The 23,252-nt window shown below is 39.0% G+C and overlaps 4 protein-coding genes across 4 annotated transcripts; 2 read left to right on the top strand and 2 right to left on the bottom strand.

Annotated features, from left to right (window-relative positions):
* The first annotated feature begins 1,649 nt into the window (after window positions 1-1,649).
* LOC140793045 (putative E3 ubiquitin-protein ligase LIN) lies at window positions 1,650-8,354 on the top strand. Its single transcript, XM_073144380.1, has 14 exons — window positions 1,650-2,101; window positions 2,216-2,298; window positions 2,549-3,697; window positions 3,845-3,989; window positions 4,308-4,565; window positions 4,874-5,180; window positions 5,477-5,601; window positions 5,691-5,807; window positions 6,080-6,205; window positions 6,286-6,408; window positions 6,726-6,836; window positions 6,997-7,143; window positions 7,527-7,772; window positions 8,193-8,354. The coding sequence occupies exons 1-14, from the start codon at window positions 2,060-2,062 to the stop codon at window positions 8,208-8,210; spliced, it is 2,997 nt and encodes a 998-aa protein (XP_073000481.1). The 5' UTR covers window positions 1,650-2,059; the 3' UTR covers window positions 8,211-8,354.
* A 243-nt stretch (window positions 8,355-8,597) lies between these two features.
* On the bottom strand, window positions 8,598-9,533 carry LOC140793047 (uncharacterized). The gene is made up of 3 exons (XM_073144382.1): window positions 9,209-9,533; window positions 8,985-9,125; window positions 8,598-8,913 (listed from the first exon to the last, which is right to left on the bottom strand). Exons 1-3 carry the CDS (start codon window positions 9,410-9,412, stop codon window positions 8,764-8,766), a joined length of 495 nt encoding a protein of 164 aa, XP_073000483.1. The 5' UTR covers window positions 9,413-9,533; the 3' UTR covers window positions 8,598-8,763.
* Window positions 9,534-11,499: 1,966 nt separating this feature from the next.
* On the top strand, window positions 11,500-14,117 carry LOC140793044 (cyclin-dependent kinase F-1). Its single transcript, XM_073144379.1, has 2 exons — window positions 11,500-12,191; window positions 13,035-14,117. The coding sequence occupies exons 1-2, from the start codon at window positions 11,694-11,696 to the stop codon at window positions 13,977-13,979; spliced, it is 1,443 nt and encodes a 480-aa protein (XP_073000480.1). The 5' UTR covers window positions 11,500-11,693; the 3' UTR covers window positions 13,980-14,117.
* A 513-nt stretch (window positions 14,118-14,630) lies between these two features.
* On the bottom strand, window positions 14,631-21,511 carry LOC140793043 (protein EMBRYONIC FLOWER 1). The gene is made up of 7 exons (XM_073144378.1): window positions 21,360-21,511; window positions 20,229-20,323; window positions 19,973-20,123; window positions 18,766-19,184; window positions 17,484-18,673; window positions 15,050-16,797; window positions 14,631-14,933 (listed from the first exon to the last, which is right to left on the bottom strand). Exons 3-6 carry the CDS (start codon window positions 20,119-20,121, stop codon window positions 15,163-15,165), a joined length of 3,393 nt encoding a protein of 1,130 aa, XP_073000479.1. The 5' UTR covers window positions 20,122-20,123; window positions 20,229-20,323; window positions 21,360-21,511; the 3' UTR covers window positions 14,631-14,933; window positions 15,050-15,162.
* Between the last annotated feature and the right edge of the window lie 1,741 nt (window positions 21,512-23,252).

The raw sequence follows: 23,252 nt of genomic DNA, 5'->3' as shown, positions 1-23,252 counted from the left end.
GCGTTTACCGCGCAATTTTAATTCCTTTGAGATTTACCGTTATGCCCTTCATGCCATATCTATCTACTCCAATGCCCCTCGACCACCACTCTTCTCCTCTTCATAGGCCGGCACCGGCAAACACCAAGGCCGGCGCGAATCCTAAAGCAATCTCCTCGACCTTCCACTGGTTACACTCACCGCCCTGGCAAAAATGACCGCGCCGACCCCCTCCCTTGCCGCCATTCTCTGCCATACCGCCGGGTTCCTCGACGAACTCCTTTCCAATCCCGATCTCCGCCACCGCACAATCTCCGCCGCTCGCAGGAGCCTTCTCTGTCCCTCCTCCTCCACTGCCTCCCTCCAAGCCCTTTCCCTCCTCTCCCACGCCCTCGACTCCTCCTCCTCCTCTTCCTCCGCCAAACCGAGCCGCCCCTCCCCCTCCGCCCTCCGCACCACCGAGAAGCTCCTCCTCTCCCTCCCTCAACCCACCCCTCTCTCCTTCCTCCTCCTCGCCCTCGTCGCCGCCGCCCGCCGCCGCTCCTCCCCTTCCTCCGCCGCTGCCGTCGCGCTCCTCGACGTCTTCTCCCTCGATCCTGCCCTCGCGCGCCACGAGATCGCGCCCGAGGTGTTTGAAGATCTCTTCGTGCCCCACCTCATCCCGTTGATCCGCTGCTTCGCCGACGAACGAGCTCGGATTCTATCCTCCTCCGCCGCCGACGTGGAGGAGAAGGACGGAAAGTCGGTTGAGGTGGCGGCGGCAGCGGCCATGAGTGTGTTGTCGAGGATGAGTGGAGGACAGGCGGAGGCGTTGAAGGAGTTGGAGCGGGTGTACGAGACAGTTCTTGACGAGAATTCTAGGATTTACGCCGAGTACCTTAAGGAGGTTGTAGAGTTGGGTGATGGGGTTCTCCAAGTGCCGGCTCTGCCGGAGCTGATTCTGACGAGGATTGATGGTGGAGGGAAGGGAACTAAAGAGGCAGTGGCGGGAGGAGGAGAAGAAGAAGAAGATCATGACGAGGAGGAGGAGGAGGATGAGAGGAAGGAGGAGATTGGATTAAGGAATGGGCGGTACAACGTAATGCAAGCTTTCTTTTTAATTAGATTTGGTTTACTTGTAGAAGATTTTATTTATGTAGTTTTATGTGCAATAACTTTGATATTCCATGATGTTGAACAGATTAGGGTATTTTGGTTTATTTGAATTGTTACTTGAATTGATATCAGGTTCAACTGTTTGATGAAGATTATAATATTTCTCATTTCCCCCCTTTTTTTATTTAGGATACTTCTAAATAAGTAGTAGACTAGTAGTTCTTTTTGTGAGATTTCCTGTTTTAATGTCAATTGGGGCCCATTTTGCTTTTCCTTTTACTTGCTGTAGTAGCACAACTTGCATGATGAGCTACTTGCTGCACATTCATGGACAACAAATTAAATGGTACTTGCTATACATGATCAGACAGCACTATTGCTACTGCTTCTGTTTTACAAACCTTTTTTACTTTTTATAGTAATCAGCCTTGACTTAACATCCACCTGAAAATTCAACAGCAGTGTTTCTTGGGATATTAAATGTAATCTTCCCCTCTTTTACTGTTCTTTGAGATATCTTTTGATTTCATAGACCTGTTGGATCTTCTGCTCATATGACATGATTTGGGATTGAATTCTCTTATTCTTCTTAGGATCAGTCTTTTATCTTTCATATGATATGCTTTGTTTGAAATCTTTTAAAGATTGGGAGCCTCTGTGATGCTTTTCTTCACATGCTGGCTTCTTTTTCCATTTCCTGTTGTGTTATTTTCTATGATGAATATTAGCTATAGTGCTACCATTATCAGGGATTTGGATTATAACTTATGTCTAATTTTTGCAGCCAATATGGACTGGAGAGGATGAAACAATAGAAGTATATAGCAGGCAAAACAACAAAAGCGAAAGAAACCTTTCAAGAACTCCAACCTTGTATCCTCAAAGGGTTCCTCCACATCTCCTAGTCAGGCAACTATCGAAGGATGCCAGAAATTCTGCAGCAAACCTATTATTTGATTCTGGACCAACTATCTCATCTGATGACATGTCAGAGGACTCTTCCTTGGAAATGGATTCTGATAGAGAGGTTAAGCTTTTCTAGCTAACAGAAAGACATTCTTTCTAGTCGTATTTGACTGATCTGCCTATGAACCTTGTGTAAGTTTTGAAAGCTGAAATACCAATGTTGTTTGTCTTTTAGGAAAGCAACAATAGGACAGCCTTGTCACGGCCACACACAATTCATTCTCAGAGAAGTGGACAAATCTTTGCTGAATCTGCAAGGTGTGCTACTATGCTCTAATCATCTTAAAATAGAAGGCATAGCTACTATGTTATTCATCTTGTCATGTGATTTTTTTTTTCTAGAAAAATAGTAGAATTGATTAGCTTAATTCATTTATCCAAACCTCTTATAAGAAGAGGAATGCGATTACTTCTGCTTCATCCTTACACGATAATTTGATACTCCCCTGTAATTTTGTTCTAGGTGACAGAAATCTCAGTATCTTCCTTTTTTCTTTCCTTTCTGTAGCTTGCCGAGTCCTTCAATGGTTAATTCAGATAACATACTTGTATATGGTAGACAAACTCCTCCTAAGGACTTTGTCTGCCCAATAACAAGCCAAATATTTGATGATCCTGTGACGCTTGAGACTGGTCAAACATATGAGCGGAAGGCAATCCAGGAATGGCTGGGACGTGGTAATTCGGCATGCCCAATCACCCGCCAACAACTTCACAGCACCCAGCTACCCAAGACGAATTATGTCCTCAAACGACTTATAGCAAGCTGGCAGGAGCAGAACCCCCGTTCGACCCTGACTAGAATGAAAAATCCTCCTCCAAAGGGTGCTCCAGATACCAATCAGCTGAGTCATGCACCCTCTCCAACAAGTGTCATAAGCCAAGCTTCCTTTGATTGCACTAGTGGTGATCTGCATTTAGCCATATCATGCCTTTGTACATCTGAGATTTTGTGTGAGTCTGAAATGGCTATCCTCCAGATTGGACAGTACTGGATGGAAACCAGTGGAGAACCTGGAATTCTTTTTGCACTTGCAAAACCTGCAGTTGTCAATGGTTTTATTGAAATTTTGTTCAACTCTGTCAGTTCTCAGGTGCTACTGATGACAGTTTTCCTGCTTGCTGAGCTCACTTCTAAGGACAAATTTGTTATTCAGACACTCACCAGGGTTGATTCAGATGTGGACTGCATGGTTGCTCTCTTCAAGAAGGGTTTGACGGAGGCAGTTGTGCTGATTTATCTGTTAAGTCCTTCATGGGAGCGTCTTATTGAAATGGATATGGCTGAGGCTCTAATGAAAACTATTAAGAGGAGTGAAGATGATTCATTTGAAATGTGTATTAAGCCTAAGACTGCTTCAATTTTCCTTTTGAATCAGATACTGAGAGACCATAAGAATGAATCCACAATTGTTTCTTCCCTGATTTCCGAAAGAGTTATTGAGAGTGTCATTTCAAGGTTGGATGCTGAGCAGGTGGTGGAAAGGATGGCTGTGGTTGAGATCTTATTAAGATGCATGGAGGAAGATGGTCACTGCAGGAATATTATTGCCGAAAAATCTAAGTTAGTGCCTCTTCTGGAAAGCTTTCATGTAGTGAGTGATGTGGAGCAGTTCGAGATTGTTCAGTTCCTCTATGAATTAGTGAAGCTAAGAAGGTAATGTTTTTCGATCTATTTCTCAATTTCTTTTGCATCTAGGGTTTTGGGCCGTCATAAGTTGCTCCTGAACTTGCGCATGATTTTAGTACTTCAGCTTACTTGCTATTGGATAACTTGGATTCTGATAAGAATTGTATTCTTCAGGAGGTCATTTAATGAGCAACTTCTTTATATCATTAAGGGGGGAAGTGCTTTAAGTATGATGCATACACTTCTTATATCTCTTCAGAGAACTCTTCAGGAGCAATCGCCTATCGTGGCAGGACTCCTTCTTCAGCTCGATCTTTTGGTTAGCCTTTATTATCTTTTCCTATTTTATTTCCTCACTAACACCTTTATATTTGTCATCAAAAATATTTAGTACCAGTCAGAGAAAATCCAGCATTTTCTTAATCTTCTGAAGAGCTGTTTTGTATAACTTACCTCAAAGGTTGCAGCTTCCAATTGGCACTGTTAACCAACATATCTACTGTAATCCTATCATAAGATCTACTTAAGGAACTTCTCTTGGTAGTTAGTACTTATTTCTTAAAACTTAGGTATGGAAAGTAAATCTCTAGAAAGTTCAAATTGTCTCACGATTAAGTATTAACTGATCTTGCATCAGGTGGAGCCAAGAAAAATGAGTATCTACCATGAAGAAGCTATAGATGCTCTTATTTCATGCCTCAAGAATCCAGATTCCCCTGGTATCCAACTGTTGGCTGCTGAGACAATCATTGCTCTCCAGGGCAGATTTTCATCCTCTGGGAGGCCCCTTGGTCGAGCTCTTATGTTAAAGCATGCACAAATGAATAAAAGATACAGATCATTGATGCAAGCAGAGCAGATGGGCCATGTGCTTGAAGATTCTGAGGATAATGCAGTCAGTTTTAATTCTTGACTATTACTCGCATGGTTAAAACTATGTCTTACATGAAAATCTCAATATTTGGGCCTTTAATCATTTGTTATTATGAATCTTGTCACATTTGCCCATCTAACTTTAGCTAAAGTAGTTCACCAATGTCCTTAATTTTCACTCTTTCTTTAGTTCCAAAATTTCTATTGATATTCATCATCAATATTCATTTGATCCATCAATTAGCTTTGTTTGTTTCAGAATTCCTTCTTTGCATTCTTTGCATTTTCTTCCTTTCTCAGTTGTGTTGGACATCATCTTGATTGATATAGGGAGAAGAAAAGGCTGCTAATGAATGGGAAAGAAAAATGGCCTATGCTTTAGTCAGCCATGAGTTTGGTTTGCTATTTGAAGCTTTGGCTGAAGGTCTGAAGAGCAGAAATGCAGAATTCTTCTCGGCATGCCTTGTATCTGCAACCTGGCTCACTCACATGCTCACTCTTCTTCCTGATACTGGGGTACGAGGAGCTGCAAGAGTTTGCTTGTTACGGCAGTTTATAGTGATTCTCAAGTCTGCAAGACATACTGATGATAGGGCCCTTGCTATGTTGGCTGTGAGAAGTTTTATGCATGACCCTGGTAGGTATCATACATATGCAGATTCTGATTCAGTCTATAAGGTCATAAAAGTATTAACAATGCAACTACTAAAAGCAAAAGAACATAATCTTACTCTATGAGTAAATGCAACATTTCGTGCAATTACTAATATTAAGCAAATGCAGACAGCTCAAACGATAAACAAATTGCACCTCTTCTGATTTCATAAAGAATTGTATTTTACATGCATTTTCAGATAGAGGTAGAAAACAAGTGAGATGTATTTTCACTTTATTCATTCTAATGCTGCATATCGTGCTATTTTGAACTTTCAGAGGGAATGCACGACCTCACTCTTCATGTAAAAGATGTACTGAGAACTTTAAGAGAGCTGAGGAAATACTCAGTTTTAGCACATGACATGCTAAAGCTTCTCTCAGACGGACAAGAGTCCAGCATTGTAAGGCAGCTGTTCTTCATCTCTGTGTAAGAAGACTTCTGGGACAGTCCATTCCTAGTTTTTTGATATTCTGATTTTCTTGATGTCAGGACATGTGGAGCCATAAGGAGCTGCTTCAAGTAGATTGCAGCAGCAATGGCGAAGTGCTGTCCATAATTTATTTCAAGAACTTGATATTCTCTGGTCACTCTGATGGAACTATAAAGGTGAATGCTTTTAGGTTTTTTCTGGAGCTCTATTGCCATTTCGTGCAAAAATTAATACTGGTTGAAATAACCATGTAGTCACGAGGGCCTAAAATGGGTTGGATATTATTTATTTAAATTGGAAAAATGCCATCTCATGTAGCTACTATTACTCATTTGCAGTTCTACACCATCTATGCTTCATGGGACTTTATGAGATTCATCAGCTGCTAAATGTTCTTCACTCTTATATGTCTTTGAACCTAATATGTATTACTTGATGCAACCCATAGGTTTGGGAAGGTAGTGAGAACCTTCTTCATCTAGTCCATGAAGCTCGTGAACATTCAAAAGCAGTCACCAATTTGGTAATGTTACAAGGCAAGCTGTACAGTGGTTCTCTTGACAAATCCATAAGGGTATGCAGTTCTAACGTTATTTAGAGTTATAGCAGAATACGTAGATAATTCTATGCTTGACTTTTAATGCATGTGAATAGGTATGGTCTCTTCGAGATGGAGGTCTCCACAGTATAGAGATTCATGACGTGAAAGATCCGGTTCATTGTTTAACTGTTGCAAGTACAATTGCCTGCTTTATCCCACAGGGAGCTGGCATCAAGGTGCTTTTTAATACTCAGCATTAATACCTTCCCTTTTTGTCATACTATATATACTATTTTATGACATATATGCTTAAAAGTTTCACATCATCAGGTCCATCCTTCCTGAATATCTATTCTGAACGATGTTAAGTTTTTCACTTTCTTGCATAATTATCCATGCAATTGAAGGTTCTAAGCCTCGTCCAAGGCTTTCATCATTCTGAAAATAAATATTAATCTGTATCAGCAACACTGTGGTAAAAGAAGGGAAAAGAAAAAAAGGAACCCTACTAATAGGTATTGGCATAATCTTAATCTATTTCCTGTTGTGTTAGGTACTATCGTGGAATGGGGTCTCCAAGATTCTCAACCCAAACAAGTATGTGAAGTCTTTGGCTCTTGTACAGGGGAAGCTTTACTGTGGGTGTCTTGATTGTAGTATCCAGGTCTGCTTATATCTGCTGTTGCCTTTCACTAGTCAGTTGGTTAGTGCAACATAACTAATGCGATGTAAACCAGGTTTCCTTTAAATATGACAAGAAAACTCCAACATTCAGAAATATGAGGCATGCCATATGTTTTGTACTCATTGGTTACCTATTACAGGAAATTGATTTGGCTACTGGAACATTGGGTACGATCCAATCCGGTAACAGAAAGCTGCTGGGAAAAACAAATCCTATATATGCAATACAAGTTCATGACAAATTGCTCTATTCAGCCAGCACTTCTTTAGATGGTGCAGCAGTTAAGGTAATACCTCTTCTTTTTAGTAAGAAGGATAAAAGAATTAGATGAGATTAGTTAAGAGTTAATGAAGAAAAAGAAAGAAAGGATATTTAATCTTTAAAGAATATTATAGACTCGAATGATCACTCAGTTGCACTCTTGCTAGAACTATCCACCAGTAGTGCTAATGCATAACGCTGAATTCCTAAATTTCAAATTCATCTGATTCATCTTCTTCCCTTTAAGTTTGGTTGTGTTTCATCAGATTAATAAGAACTGTTCTTATGTATCAGAAAGCCATTCCTTTCTATTAACTTCTTGCTTCCTGCTTGTTGCATTCATTTGAGCCTGTTCCTACTTCAATTTTGGTTTTGACACGTCTTTGAGGTTTCAATTCACTTTTACAGATATGGGACGTTTCGAATTACAAGCTTGTTGGATCAATACCATCTTCCACTGAAGTGCGATCAATGGTTATCAGCACAGAGTTGATTTACCTGGGTTGTAAAGCTGGTGTGGTAGAGATATGGTCAAAGGAGAAGCACACTAGGATAGGAGCTCTTCAGACTGGTACTAACTGCAAGGTCCAATGCATGGCAGTTGATAGCAATGGAGAAGTTTTGATCATAGGAACCTCTGATGGAAGGATTCAGGTAAAGAATCAGCACAAATCATAATGCTGGATGTAGTAAAGATATGACCAGAACATCAAGGCTTGAGCAAACTACTTTGGATGGCTTTTCTTTTCAGTATTTCCTATTAAGCATTGCTTGCAATAAGTTTGGGGTTTTTTTTTTTTTTAAAGAAGAAGTTATTATAGGTTTTCTTGCATAAGCCTATTACAGATCTCCTCTTTCGTGGCCCATTTATCTTAATTAAAGATAGTTCCTTACAGCAACTTTCTTACTGTTAGGCTGTTTCTGAGATCATTCTTCACTGTCTTCCAGACATCCTCTTCTATCTAGCCCTAGTTCTCCAAGTACTTTTACCAGTGAGAACGTATCTATTGTTTTAGCGACTATCCTTTTTTTTTTATTTAAAATTGAATTATGATATATGATCTTTGTTATCAGGCTTGGGGATTGACATGAAGTACAGAAGGATGTAAACTGCCGGTACCTATCGGTTTCAAGAAAGGATAAAGGAATCTAAGCTTTAGGTATTCTTTCATGTAGCATAAAAAGAATAGTTTATTCTTTATTTATCTTCTGCTAATAAATAATGAGAGTTTTACATATCTGTTAATGGTTGTTTCCTAGTGGCACACTTGAATATATATATATATATATATATATATACTGATTAAAAATAAATTATACTAAAGTCAAATAACTATTTTATCATGATCTTTACCCTATGATAAATAAGAGCCAAATGATCATAGAGAGCCTAACATTAATCACATGACAATTATATATTATTTTTAATATAAAATTTTAAAAACAAAATGGATAATAGTTCAGAAAATCTAAGTATAATTATCCTAGAAGAACTCTAATAACTATAATAATATATTAGTTCATTACCTGATTCCCATGTGAAATACAGGAAGAGATCTATCACTTTCATTTTGCAACATCAAAAATATTATCTAAAACATTAAATTCATAGATTTAGAATATATTTTTTTGGATGAAAGATAAACTATATCTTGCTCTTCAAGGGTCGAGAAAATGTCATCCACTGCCTTCCCACGGCCACCAACTCCCCACTTCCCTTCTTCCTTATCTCCACCATCACCGCCATCAGCCTCCCCTTCCTCTCTATCACCCGCGCCGCCATCTCCACCTCTTCCTGATCACATCACCGTCATCAGACACGAAAATTAAACCTCCCAAGTAGTAATAACATCATCATTGTCGTACATCGAACTTAGCTGGCGAAAAGTATGAGATATCGAACTCCACGGAGATAGGTATCCTCCCGTCCAGCGACATGATCGCTGCCGCGCCGACGTCGTCCATCGCGGTGGCGATGGGCCCCGGCTGCCAGTTCCCGTCCGCGTCCTGCAATTGTTCGACGAGATGCCTCAGAACTTTTCAAGGATTTAGTTGACGGGATCAAGTAGAGAGAGAGAGAGAGGGCTAACGGTGAGGTGTGCGGGGATGCGGAATGTGGCGGCGGCGCGGCCCTGTTCGACGGAGGCCACCCGGAGGCCGGCGAGGGAGATGGCGTCGAAGAAGCCACCGTTCCAGAGTGAGTCCGCCATGGACTCATCGTTGCTCTTGGAGTGGACGGATTCCAGCCATTCTTTGGCCGTCGTAATCTGCGCATTTCCTGCCGGCTTCGCCATGGCTCCGGTGGTCAATTCTTTAGGTTAAAAGGTGGGGTTCTTCTCTGCTTAAATGACAGGCTATATGGAGTTTTTGACCTTTCAACTTGGAATGAAAGACGCGTACAAATTCAATGGGCTTTGTGGAAGAATTGGGTGGGTGGCTCAGAGCCTCGGTGCATATGCTGTGCATGGCCATCGGTTGTGACTTGTGCGTCCACACTACACGTTTGCCATGTTTTAGTTTTACCACCCAACTGGTGTTAACAGCTCAACTACCTGCCACGCTTCTCGAGGTATATATATATATATATATATATATACTGATCACTGATGGATACCTCTGTGGATCACGAATATCTACTATCTCGACCTTTCAATTGCACCCAAATGAGAATGTAGAAGAGCCGCTCGATACGAGCGAGCACGATCAAAATTCTTTATTGTACGCCAATCGCCAATGATGGGTCGATGTCCTGTTCAGATCGACTCATACAAAATTGGCCATCCTAACCCACCTTCCTTCTGCTATATAATCCACTTATAATTTTTCTCAGGAGTTCAAAATTATAAAAAGGAAATATTTAAATTTTTTTATCAAAAATATTCTACATAAACATCTTCACAGCATTACAGCAAAGTTTAGATAGAACTGCCCACCCATTAATCCACATCATGTTCCCCATATTTTACAGGTAGGAAAAAAATTAGATAACATAGACACTTACACGACAAACACAACAACATAAATAAACTCCTAGACCATTATACTAACACTAGAAGATCCACTGTTTAATAAAATTAAGAGAATAAGGGACAAAATAAAATCATCCCAATGCCTCCCAAGGTAAAGTCTTTGATCAGTCATCATCCTCCAGGTTCACCACCGTCGCAGAATTTTTTATCTTCTTAGCCTTCTTAAGCAGTCTCATTTTTTTCACTATTGTTAAAAACTCTATTATTTCTTTCGAGCCATACACTCCAGATTATAGCAGCAATTTATATTAATAACAACTTATATCCTCTTTCTTATGCATCTTCTTCTCCCCCCACAAACTACTCTTTCACATACATAGGAAACTCCTTAGGCTCAATGAGCCAGCAAACTTTTTCCAAAATCTTCTTCACGTATCGGCACTTCAAAAACAAATGATCCACGGACTCATCGTTAGAGCAAAACACACAAGTGACATTGACGGCCTAACTTTTTTTTTCTCATGTTATCTCTCGTCAAGATTCTATTTTATTAAAAATTATTTATAGGTGGGTTAAATAAATTATAGATGCATAATAATCTTAATGCTCTTAAATAAGATTCTTTAAAATAAAAAGAAAGTTAATATTTTGAGATTAAATGAGGGGCTTTGAGGTTTTCCTATTTTTAAAAGTAATAAATATATTTTTTATTTTGTAGTTGATGTTAGGTTAAAATTAAGTTAAAGAGTTTTTTTAGACAATCAAAGCAAAACATAGGGCCAAAAGATAAATATGTCTATAGTAAAGAATGAGTAGCTATAAAGGCACAATGCAGGACTTTTCTGAATAGGGATGAAAACGGATCGTATACGGATCGGATAGTGCTCAACCCATATTCGGATTTATATTTTTAATTCGAATACGGATTCAAATACGGATATTGGATGGATAGCAAAATTTAAAACCATACCTTAATTAAACGGATACGAATAATTTTCGAATAGAGGATCGGATCTTAAACGGATATTGATTGAATTTAAAATAATTATAATATTTTATTTAGATATAATTAATACAAAATTATTAAGAGTTTTATGACAAATAATTTTCTTGTATGTCAAATTTATAAAATTAGAGAAATTAATCTCTATAAATAATATATAACGTATTATTAGTAATAATATTAATATTTACTATTTAAATAAGCAAACTAAAAACTGTAAATTATTTTTAAAAATATGCAGGTAAACGAATATCCAATATCCCTATCCGAAAAATATATCCGACTCGTATCCGAATTTTTTTTAAAAATTCTATCCGTATTCGAATCGGATAGAAATTTTTTATTTGAATCCGATCCGAGTCAGACCCGTTTTCACACCTACTTACGGTATATCAATTATGTTACACTTACCATTGTCCATAATGGCAAACTCCGAGAGAAAACATTAACCCCATTTTACATATGAGATGGATTAAGAGCTAGAAATAAGCGTTAAAATCCAACCCACAGAAAACCTTAGTCCCTCGTCAACCTCACGTCGAAGGAGAGGTAAACCCTAGGCTTCCCCTTTCGAAAACCTAGAGCTCCTCCTCGACCTCGTCCATGGCGTCGACGCAAGCCCCTTCGTCCGGCAGCTGGAGCATCTACGGCCGCAAGGAGATCACCGACCGGTACGAGATCCTCGGCCGCATCGGTTCCGGCGCGTACGCCGACGTATACCGCGGCCGCCGCCGGTCCGACGGCCTGGCCGTCGCCCTCAAGGAGATCCACGACTACCAGAGCTCGTTTCGCGAGGTTGAAGCCCTCCAAGCCCTGCGCGGCGCCCCGAACGTGATCGACCTCCTCGAGTACTTTTGGCGCAACGAGGAAGATGACGCCGTTCTCGTCCTCGAGTTCCTCCAGTCGGATCTCTCTGCTGTGATTCGAGATGCAAAGAGGAGCGGCGAGGGGATCAAGGTTGGTGAGATCAAGCAATGGATGGTACAGATGCTTCGTGGGGTGGACGCGTGCCACCAGAGTGGGGTGGTGCATCGGGATCTCAAACCGTCCAATTTGCTCATATCTGCTGATGGGGTGCTCAAGATTGCCGATTTCGGGCAGGTATGGATGTTGGAAGTCGCAAGTTGTCGCCGTTTTGGTCTTGGTTTCGTTTTTCTTTTCTTTTTCTGATACGAGCTCTTTTGATAATGGGAAGAGGAAAAAAAAATCGGTTCTTTGTTTTTCTTGCTTGAATTCACCCTGCTAAGTCACTATTACTTTGGAGATTTATCATGTTTTCTTTGTGCATTTGAGTAATGTTCATTTTCAAGTTGCTGTCAGCTCATAGAATTGGATAATTGTCGAGATATCCACATACACGAATAGTATCCTTAGATGAGTGAGGATTGTCCTTATGTTGTCCATTTGTAGAATCAGTTACAGTACTCGTCATGGTGACTTGTGGTTTTGAGGCTTGATAGCATCAGTTGAACAGTTAATGATACTTGGTGAGTTTGATATTTGATATAGCCCATTGTAGATAGCTTTGAAAAGATTTCCCTGCTGGACTATCTGGTGAAACATATTCAGAACTCCATCTGGCATTAGACAACTCTTCATCACTTCGATATAACCAGCCTTAGAGATTGCTACAATGATAATTTACACGGATTTATTAGGTGATCCACTATTTATGGCCAACTAGAGAATTTAGTTCTTATCTGGTGTTTGTAAAGTACGTTGGCTTGTTTTCTGTGACTTTGTTACAATTATAAGAGGTTCATTGTATCTTTGCTAGTTAAGTAGATAAAATCTTACTGACAATTGATTCAGAGTATCTGCTTCCATAGAAGTGTTCCTTTTGTTCAGCTTCCTTCATGCTTTTTTTTTTTTGGCATGTTAATAATCTCTGGATAGCATCTATATATTTAAAATGTTTTATCTGTCTTTTGACTGTCTTGACAGTCAAGGATTCTTCAAGAGGCAAGATTTGCTTCCCTAGATATAAGCCCATATGGACATGATTCATCAGACTCGCCATGGATGTCACAACAGCCTATGGCAGTTCAGGATGCAAATAAGGCATTGCCTGATGGTCCAGAAGACCAGAGTGCTCAAGAGGCCCAACCTGTCAGTGAAGATGATTATCTGCGGGAGCTGGATGTCCTCAAGGCAAAATCAACATTCTATGACACTGATAAGGAGATGAGTCTGCAAGATGGTGGCACATCCTGTCTGGCCACCTGTAGTACTGGAGACGTGGAAGATGATCCATTCCAGGGCTCCTACACATACGAGGCAGAAGAGGGCAGAGTAGATGATTTGTCTGGAAACCTCACTTCTTGTGTTGGAACACGATGGTTTAGGGCTCCTGAGCTACTGTATGGATCAACAAGTTATGGGCAGGAGATCGACCTTTGGTCACTAGGCTGCATTTTTGCCGAGCTACTCAGTTTAGAGCCTCTTTTCCCTGGGGCATCAGATATTGATCAGCTCGGTAGAATTATCAGTGTCCTGGGAGACTTCACAGAAGAAACTTGTCCAGGTTGCTCAAAGTTACCTGATTACAGTAAGATTTCCTTTAATAAAGTTGAATATCCAACTGGCTTGGAAGCATGTCTGCAGAACCGAGCAGCAGCTGAAGTTGGACTTGTCAAGAGGCTTCTTTGTTATGACCCTGCAAGTAGAGCTACTGCAGCAGAGCTACTAAATAACCAGTACTTTGCTGAAGAGCCACTACCTGTACCTGTATTTGAATTGAGAGTTCCTACCCCAGACGATGAACTAGATGAGAGCCCTCCAGGAGACTGGTCTGATTATAGGGATCTGGGATCAGATTCTGACATGGATGAGTTTGGCGGCGTGGAAGTTGCCACAAATGAGAAGGGCTTCTCCATACGCTTCTCATGATATAGATCCAATGGAACATTAATATCACTTATATTTGTAATTTTGTTCGGCAGGTATCATGAAGACAAGAGTCTGAGATTAATGTTGAAGCCTTTATAAGAACATACATTATACAATAATACTTGGGAGATTTTCATATATACTTGGGTTGGTTATTGTTTTCCTGGCGATTGACCTTGAGACTAGTAGTGATATAACTGAGAAGTGTGTTTCAAAGATCAGAATTACCAGGAAACAAACGTGGAAATATGTCAAAAATAATGGATTTTTAGGGCTACCGTCATATAATTAAATCCTTATTTAACGGTGAAGGAAATTTCATTCACCTGACATCGCAAGACCTATGGATCTGCTTGTGGACAAGATCCTCAACATTAAGCAAAATGAGGTCTTAATAGTCATTAGTTCTGGCTTCCAAACTTTAGCCCAATTCAAATGCACAAATACTTGTCTTCCCTTACTACCTGTTTATCTTGGTCGCTAGCAAACTGCAAACTGAACGCATCATAGATCACTATGAAGCTGGAAAAAGTAAGACCGACCGAACAACAAGCGCGAGCTCCTCTTGCATGAGAGAGAGAGAGAGAGAGAGAGAGAGAGAGAGAGAGGGGGGTTTACTTCTGGGAATAGTACAAGGAAATGTCACATGGATAATCACAAACATTCTATTTTCTGATCTTTCTATAATAAAACTTTTAAAAACTTGGTTTCTTGTGTACAACCACCACTGCAGTCATGAACAAATCTATCTTTTATCTCAATACTTTAGAGAAACTAGTCCATGTTTATGACCTCAATCTTCCAGCTTTATTCTAGATCTGCACAAGATTCAAGAAATGAAAGAGGTTCGACTACTACAGACCGCTGATATTGGAAGGCTCCATTTATTAATGATCAAAACACACGGACATAATTTTCACACGCCCAGTCCTGCATCTGTTTCTTAGAGAAGGCCTGCAAAAGGCATCTCATAATCGGTAAATATCCCGTTTACGGTTAACAATCACATTGTATCAGTATGAAGCACATAAAATACTTTATGATTTCAAAGAAAAAAGCAACATATTTACCTGCCAATGGAGAGTATTTCTTGCATCTTCTGAACAGATGTTGTCTCTCAAAAGATCTTTGCTACTAGTAAGCTTTATCTTCGTCAAAGTTTCTGTCAATCATGAGGAGCTGTTTATTGCAAGTTTCCAGAGGAAAGTTTAGATCTGGCCCTTGTCTTATGATTGCCTATCATAAACTCATTATCTTTATCTATGATGGTAAAGTCGGCAGGGTTTCTATTAACCACACAGATATCCATTGTGATACAACTTTTTAGGGGCTGAACTGCGTTTTCCTTGTTGCAGATTCCGATATATGATATATTATCCCTTTGGGGACAATATCCAGAGTCTGCAACATAATTTGCCAAAGCAAAATGCTGCTCAGAATTCCCGTGCTTAAGAATAGTTTTTTGGGAAGTCAAAATTGCTGGATAAGTTGCTGAGCTGGAACATTCAGAATTCTTCCCGTTAATATGGAAAGATATCTGTCTCTCTGACTGCCCGATTCTATAGCCTGATTGTGTTCCACAGTCATCAGAACGATTTGTGATTTCCTTCTGCAACAAAGACCCGAGAATACCAATTCTAGGAAGTGGACGGAGAGGTTTGCTAGAACTTTGTTGATTGTGGTCTAGGTCATGGCATTCAACTGGAAATGTATGCTTCATGGTTGTGCTAGTTTCAGCTCTACATTCAGTGTTCAAAAATCCTCTGCATTGATTAGCAGAGTGAAGATTAGGCTTCTGGAGAAGTCCTATCTGGTTTTCATATGGTGCTTCATAATGAGAGAAACCAGACCATTTTGATGAATCCATTAGCCTGAGAAGATGCATCGCTGGTATAGTATCATTTGTGTACAAATCTGATGGTCTTAACAGTTTGGAGTGGCATATATTTCCTCCCTCCACAACAGATGACACAGGTGGGAGAGTTCTCTGAGTTGATATTTCAGCATCCGCTGTACTAATTTTAAGTTGGGCACAAGTTTGATTCACAGATTTCGTTCTACCAGTGTCAACTGCATCCATCTCTGGTCGTTGAATTAGGGAGTTGCCCTCAAGTGATTTCATGTGACTGCAACCCATACCAACCTTTAGAATATTGGATCCAAAAGGGATGCTTCCTGGTAGCACTGGTGAGTCACCATCAACATTCTTAAATGGCCTCTGACCCAAAAGCTCCTGATCAATATGACATGATTGTGAGTTCAGCATCTCTAACTTGCTCCAAGTGTGGTACTGTGGGATGCACTTTTTCTTTGGATCAATTGTAGGAAGATGAACTTCCTTCAAAGGCTGATCTTTATGTTGCAAAACATTTTGATAACCTGTGGCACTAAATAGGTCCTCCTTACTCATATTTGTGTCCTGTTTGCCAACAGTATGAGAATGATCAGAATTCAGTCTTTCTCCAAAATGTCTGGAAGTAGTTGGAAAACTGATTTCTCTATTACTCCATGGAGATTTTTGTTGGGAATAGTGCATAAGCATTTCAGATAATTCCTTTCTTCCACAGCCTTCAGTGTCATTTAAAAGATAATTGTCCTTCATGAATTTAGTCATTTCTGATGGAGTATGCGTGGTATCGAAAGCAACTTCATTTGTCAGGTGTCTCTCATGCTGATTTTTGGCTAAGAGTTCAACAATATCCATTGGGATGTCGTCTAGAGCTTCCTTCTCATATTTCCAGTTGACTTTCTTCTTCCTAAATATTCTCTCCCCATGAAACCCAGTAACATTCTTAAGCTCACGGTTGCCTAATGAAACCTGATTGGAAGCGTGGAACAAAAATGACAATGCTATTCGCTAAGAATGTAGTCACCTAATATGAAAAATGTAAGCAGATGATACCAGAGGATATATAAAAGAAATATAGCAACTGCCCACTCATCTTCAATATCAGATAAAAGAACATAGCTACAAAAGTCATAATAATCTGAATCAAGAGCAACAAAAGCCCGAAATAGATCCACTTGAAAAAAGAAAACTATTGAGCTGTTCCTTTCTAAATTGCAACTTATTGTTCTGCATATAACTTGTCATGGCGTACTAGAATAAGCAGATTAGTTATGGAACTTAAACTAGTAAAATATGATTTTGGATGAAGATGATAGCTTGGTAGTCAATAACTTCTCAATACTTTGAACCGCAGGTAAAAGGATGTAAAAATCTTTCAGGGGTTTTCTTTTTATTAGCTGTAACTCTGGAAACTTCACCTCTTTTTCTCTTTTGAGCAAAGAAAAACTTTATCAGAAAACCTTAACTTTCTAAATTCTCCATCTTTTGGGATATACGAAAATACTTCAAACCCAAAAGGGCAAACCAGAATAGACACCATAAATTTTTACAATACTATAGATCCAATGGAGTGAAACTATATAAACCAACCTATTTGGAAAATGGAGTGAAAAGAAAACTGGAGGATTCGGATATTAGCAACTATGGATCCTTACCTTTGACAAGTACATCCGGGATGATTCTTCAGTTCCAGTTTGGTGTCCTTTCTTATTCTTCTTACTCAAGTGCTTTCTACTAACATTGTTCTGAATGTTTTGAACATTAATCAGACTCCTCCCAGCATCTATATTTCCTTCCCTGCTTGACAAAACGTCACTCTTGGACATAAGGTAGGAATGAGGCAGTGCATATTGCAAGCTATGCACGGATGGTTTTTTCTTGCATTCTTTGGTTCTATACTGTTTAGGAGTAAGATTGGTATCTTTTCTAGCATACTTGTCTAAAGTAGATATAGACTTAACAATTATGGCGTCAGTGTGTTTTCTTTCTGCATCTTCCTTGCAAGTTCTTACTCTCTTACTTGCTCTGTTTAGCCAACACATGAGAGAAGAGTCATCATCTTCACTTTCAAGAGATATACATTTTTTCTTATGCCTGATAGGTTTTACTTTAACTTCTCCAGAATGCCAAACTCCAGGCATAAGATGTTGACCTTTTCTTTTGGATGCATGCTGCCTTCTGTTAAAATTATTCTCACTTTGACCAGAAGCTGTGTCACGACCAAATGTACTACCCTTTCCAGATATGCCAAATTCTTCAGCACCTATAATGTCAGTTAATAGACGGACCTTCCTAGCCTTTCTGGGGTGAAATTTTCCATCTGAAATATCCTCTTGATCAATCTCCATTTGTCCTTGGACCATACATTCAGGAAAACCAGCATTTTCAGTTGAAAATTCTTGTTCATGCAACCTCTTGGACACTGTATCAATCACATGAGCTGCAAGAATGGTTGGAGGATCATCTTTTGGAATGCCAATTTCTCTTCCAAGCAGCCTTTTAGTTTCCCCTTCAGTAGTTTTAGTTTGTCCCTTCGTCCTGTTGTTATCAAGCAACTGAGCATCTCTCTGCCCAGATACCGTAATAAGATTATTGTTCATGAAAGTAGGGGCTGCATCCAATACTTCATGATTTTCTTCAGCTTCCTCTGAATTTGGATTTAGGATTTTCTCGTGGAGAGAAGTCCCCGGATAGTTCAGAGCTGAATCTTCCTTTTTCTGACCTTCTCTCCACATCTGGCATGTTTTAGCTTCTGTCACAAAACCTGAGACTTCTGACAGCTTTTCACTTGAATGGTTCTGAATCTCATTATAACTATCATGACTAGCTCCCAGTACCTGCAAACCTGCAAAGGATAAAAGATGAATCATAAGAAAGAACCCACTATACTTCATAAGAAGATTAGTTCTGGTTGCCAATATATACTCTCCAAGTTACCTTTTGTTGATGGGCATGTGACTGCATAGGTAATTTCTTTATTGCCAGAATATACCGAACGACAGCATCTGCTATTACCTTCATTGGTAGAGACATCACCATCTACCGATCTACCAACAACAGTTTTCACTTCAGATAGTTGTTGAAAGCAACCAAGTGATCTATTACCATCAGCATGGAACGGCATAACAGAGCAGTAATTAAGTTTAGCACTATGGATTCTACAAAAAGCTCCATCTGCTATTGTTTCCACAGAAACACTTGCTTTGTGCAGGCAGTTTTTGCAATCCCACCGTCTAAACTTTGTCACAGGTAAAGGAGGTAGCAAGTTGCAGTCTTCATCAGATTTTTGGTCATGAAACACAAGAAATGGTGAACAATTTTTTCTGTCATTTTTCCGAACCTGAGCAACATATCCTCTGTGTTCAAGAGACATGTAAAACCATTATAAAAGGCAAACTAAAATGTTACCTGCATAACAGCTACTCTAACATTTAAATGAAAGGACGATTACAGCCTCTGAGACATACATATACTTACCTATAGAGCATACATCTAGATAACATGAATAAAAATATATTACGAAACTATTAAAATAAACAAATTTGTATAATACATATATAGATATATAGGAAAAATAAGCATGCACATATACAAGCATATATATGCATGTGCATTTAAATGCATACCCCGGAGTAATGAAGGTCATGTATGTCATAATTACACAAATACATGTGTGCATGTTCACATACATCCGTGCATTTTACATAAAAGTAGTGCATATGCACATCGCAATAAACAAATAAATATTTAGTATGTTGAGATATTGTAACATGAAGATAACTCATTCATACACAAACAAAAACACATGCATAAACACATACAAATGTACATATACATACATCTTTACGAATATATGGGAATTTCTAAGTGACAAATGCATGCATTGATATATTTCTACGTGAGATGACATACCTATGTAGGCATTCTTATGCATTTCTACATATACATGGTTATTTCTTTCTTAAGGAAATTCATCAAATACAGCATTAATGGAATTAGTTCCAAAGAAAACTTAGCATTCATCATCTAGCTACTAGTTAATGATGCAGTTGTGAGAAACCAAGGTCATCATCAAGTTAACTTTGTAGCCAGAAAATCCGTTCATGCACACAATCCATTAAGTCATAGGTCCTAGAAACCTTACCTTATGGAAAAATGATCACATGGTTTTGCCCCTTGATCATCATCAGCTGTGGGATCAATAGGTCTCACAATGCTTGCTGAAGGACTAGACTGTGAAACAAGCATACATTCCCTTCCATTGTTGCTCTCCTCTACTAAACTTATTTCCATCCCTAAGAAAATGGGAAATTATTTGACATTGTTTAGCATGTCCTACAAACAAACAAACAAAAAGGCTATCTTCTAATAAGTGGACACTCAAAGTATAGAAGTTATACAAATCTTGTAACGGGCTGAACAATCAACTCCACGCAGTAGAGTAGCATAACAAGTTTAGTTTCGGATTATGCACCCATTCTCATTGTTGGATTTCCTGCAAAGAATAAAAAGGGAAGTTAATATAGCTTCATCCTTAAATAGGTAACTTGATTACGAAGCAGCTGCAAGTCTTCAACTTGTGGTGGAAGAGGAGTAAATCACAAACAATTCTAAGGCCAACATTCAAAGAATGAAACTCTAGTGCAAAGTGGCCTCAAGTAACATAAATAACTTCATACTATGAGAAACAAACAAAGGCTTATAAAAAAACAAATCGTTAAATACACACGTCAAAATTAGAAATATCTGAACTGCGACTTCGGACGGAAATATGAAGATAGAAACATAGTATGTCTGAAGTAGAAAGAAATGAATAAAAGCATTTACGGAAGCAGAAGTCATCTGCAACATGAAATATAAACTTTATAGCTACTCAAAAGCCCGTCTGTTTGAACTTCAACTGAAACCATAAAATCATATGTAAAGCTAAGGTTCATGCCTCCACTGGAAAGTGGAACAAAACATACTTCCTTAAGCTCCCTACATACCTAGCAGTCAACTTAGTTACTGATCCACCACAACAAGTACCAAGAGATTCATAAAATAATGGTCTACATCCCAAACTTATTGTTCTTTGGCACTTCTAGCTACATGAAATCTACAAGACGGAACAAAGAAAGAATCGTTTTTCCAACTAAACCAGTCAAACCCAAGACTATTTTGTGTAAAAAAGAAAGATGAAAATTTTGACCCATATAATCGTAAGGCCACATCTCAAAAGCTAACTAAAACCACAATTCATTACACAAAGTCCAATATTTCAAACACCCAACTTTGCAATTCCGCACCATCAGAAGAAAGAACATTCATCACCTACAACAAGACCAGCTCCCAAGGGAGAGCTCAAAAGGAGAAGCAATGAGAAATATCGAGCAAAGCCCACTAGGACTCAACACTCGGCGAGAAGAACGAGATACCCAATACCACTAATCCACTTCCGAAGAAGATTAAAGAAAAACGCAAGAAAGAGATGGAACAAACACCTCTAATTGGGCGAGAAAAAAAAATTGAAAAAAAAAACAAGGACTCACCTTTCCTCCGAGCAGCTCATGACCATCTAATCCATGCCCAACCCCAAAAAGACAACCAAGGGATAGGACTTCCCTGCGCCCGATCTGATAAGATGAGATAAAGAAGCAAACTGGAAGTGAATTGATGGGAATTTGAGGTCGAAATAATGGGAGAAGCCAAAGGTTGCAACTTTTTAGGGTTTAGAGAGAGAGAGAGAGAGAGAGAGAGAGAGAGGGTGGGGATGGGAAGAGGAGGGGTTAAAAAGTAAATATATTAATACATATGGGTGTGTGTGTGGACATGAATGTTTTTTCCGGTTTGGAGAAACCCGCCACATGACATGTCACTCATCCACAAAATTAAATAGTGTAAGAAAATTAAAGATGGCGAGGGAGCTGGGAGCGAATCAGATGCTTCCACCGCACACAAACCACACCCCTTCTCCTCCCACTAACTTGCTCCACATACCCACCACACCAAAAAAGGTGGTAAAAAAAAAAACCCAACCCTAACCCTAACCCTAGATGCCAACTCGGGTCAGATGTGGGGGCCAGCTGACTGTACACCTAACGAGTCCGTACAAGAGAGGAAAAGGTTGTTGGGTGCATTTGTGCTGCTTCTTTTGAAGTGGATCGATATAATACTATTATTAAAAAATAATAACTTTATTAGTTACCCCCTCCTAGTTTAATCATAGCTTAGATTTCTTTCTACGTTTGCAAGTTAATCTAGTGGCTATGTTAGCTTTCAGAATTAACGTTTTAGTATTTAGATGAACAGACACGAATATCATCAGTAATAAGGAATCAACTTTTAACTTCAACCATAGTCTGTGCACCAGCAGCTTCTCAATCACTTTCAGAGGCATCTCAAGACTGGTGAGACTTAGCCTGGGAAATGCCGTTGAAACTTACGTTACGGTATTGAGGTAGTCAATCCAGTAGGAGGTGAATGAAACTATCAAAATATATGCGTGTAGTAGAAAAAGAGTAAGAAATGATATAATTAATAACATATGATTTAAGAATCTAATGTGAAATATAGCTAAATGTGGAGGTAGCACTTGTCTCACGGCTGCTGGTTAATGTTTTAAACGGAAAATATTCGCCGCTTTGGACGATCGCATTATCCGGTAGATATAGACTTCTCTAACCGGCCTTTTTGGTGCAGATTTTGCTCGCTGACTGCAGCAAAGCTCTATGTAATCAAACTTAGCACGTTAATATAAAGTTTATCTTTATCACAAAGAAAAAGAATATAGCTAAATGGGATAAGAGTAATACTAGGGTTTCTCCGTAATTAAGGATCTCCACTGGAGTTAAGTTCTTAGTAATAATTAACTTTTTCTACGTAAAAGGAGTGATGGGTGTACGTACAACATAGGAATGCAGTGAATGAGTGTTAGTTAGACCAACAGTTTATGCTTTATTGTATGAATAGATAAACAAATAGTAGTAGTTCGACTAACATTAATATCTTGCTGAAAGAAGAACTTATTCATTTGGAAGAATAAAAGGAAAAGATATATCTTTAAGTAGTCAGTATGTTGTATATCCTACTTCGACTTCTAATTGAAGTTCTTTTTTATGGCATTAAGAGCAAATTCAAATTTTAATTTAGCTCAATCGGCTTGTTACTGTTAGCTTAATATTGGCTATAATTTATAAGAACAAAGGTTTACTATATCCTACAGTGTTATTTGAAAATTTCCATACATCCTTCTTCTCTCTTAACCTTACACTCCATTTAAAGGGAGATGAGATGAGAGTAGAAATAGAGAAATTTTTTTAGTTTTCTCTCTTACTTTCTCTCTATTTTAGAGAGAAAAAAAAGTGATTAATAACTTTTATCTTTTCCTATTCTCTCCATCCAAAATACTTTTGAGATGGCTTGGCCAGGTTGCTCGACTGAGT

The sequence above is a fragment of the Typha latifolia genome, chromosome 7 (genome assembly GCF_019914945.1).
Source record: "Typha latifolia isolate L0001 chromosome 7, TyphaL0001v2, whole genome shotgun sequence".
In the NCBI taxonomy this organism is placed as follows: domain Eukaryota; kingdom Viridiplantae; phylum Streptophyta; class Magnoliopsida; order Poales; family Typhaceae; genus Typha; species Typha latifolia.
This window is presented reverse-complemented; position numbering and strand designations above follow the sequence as displayed.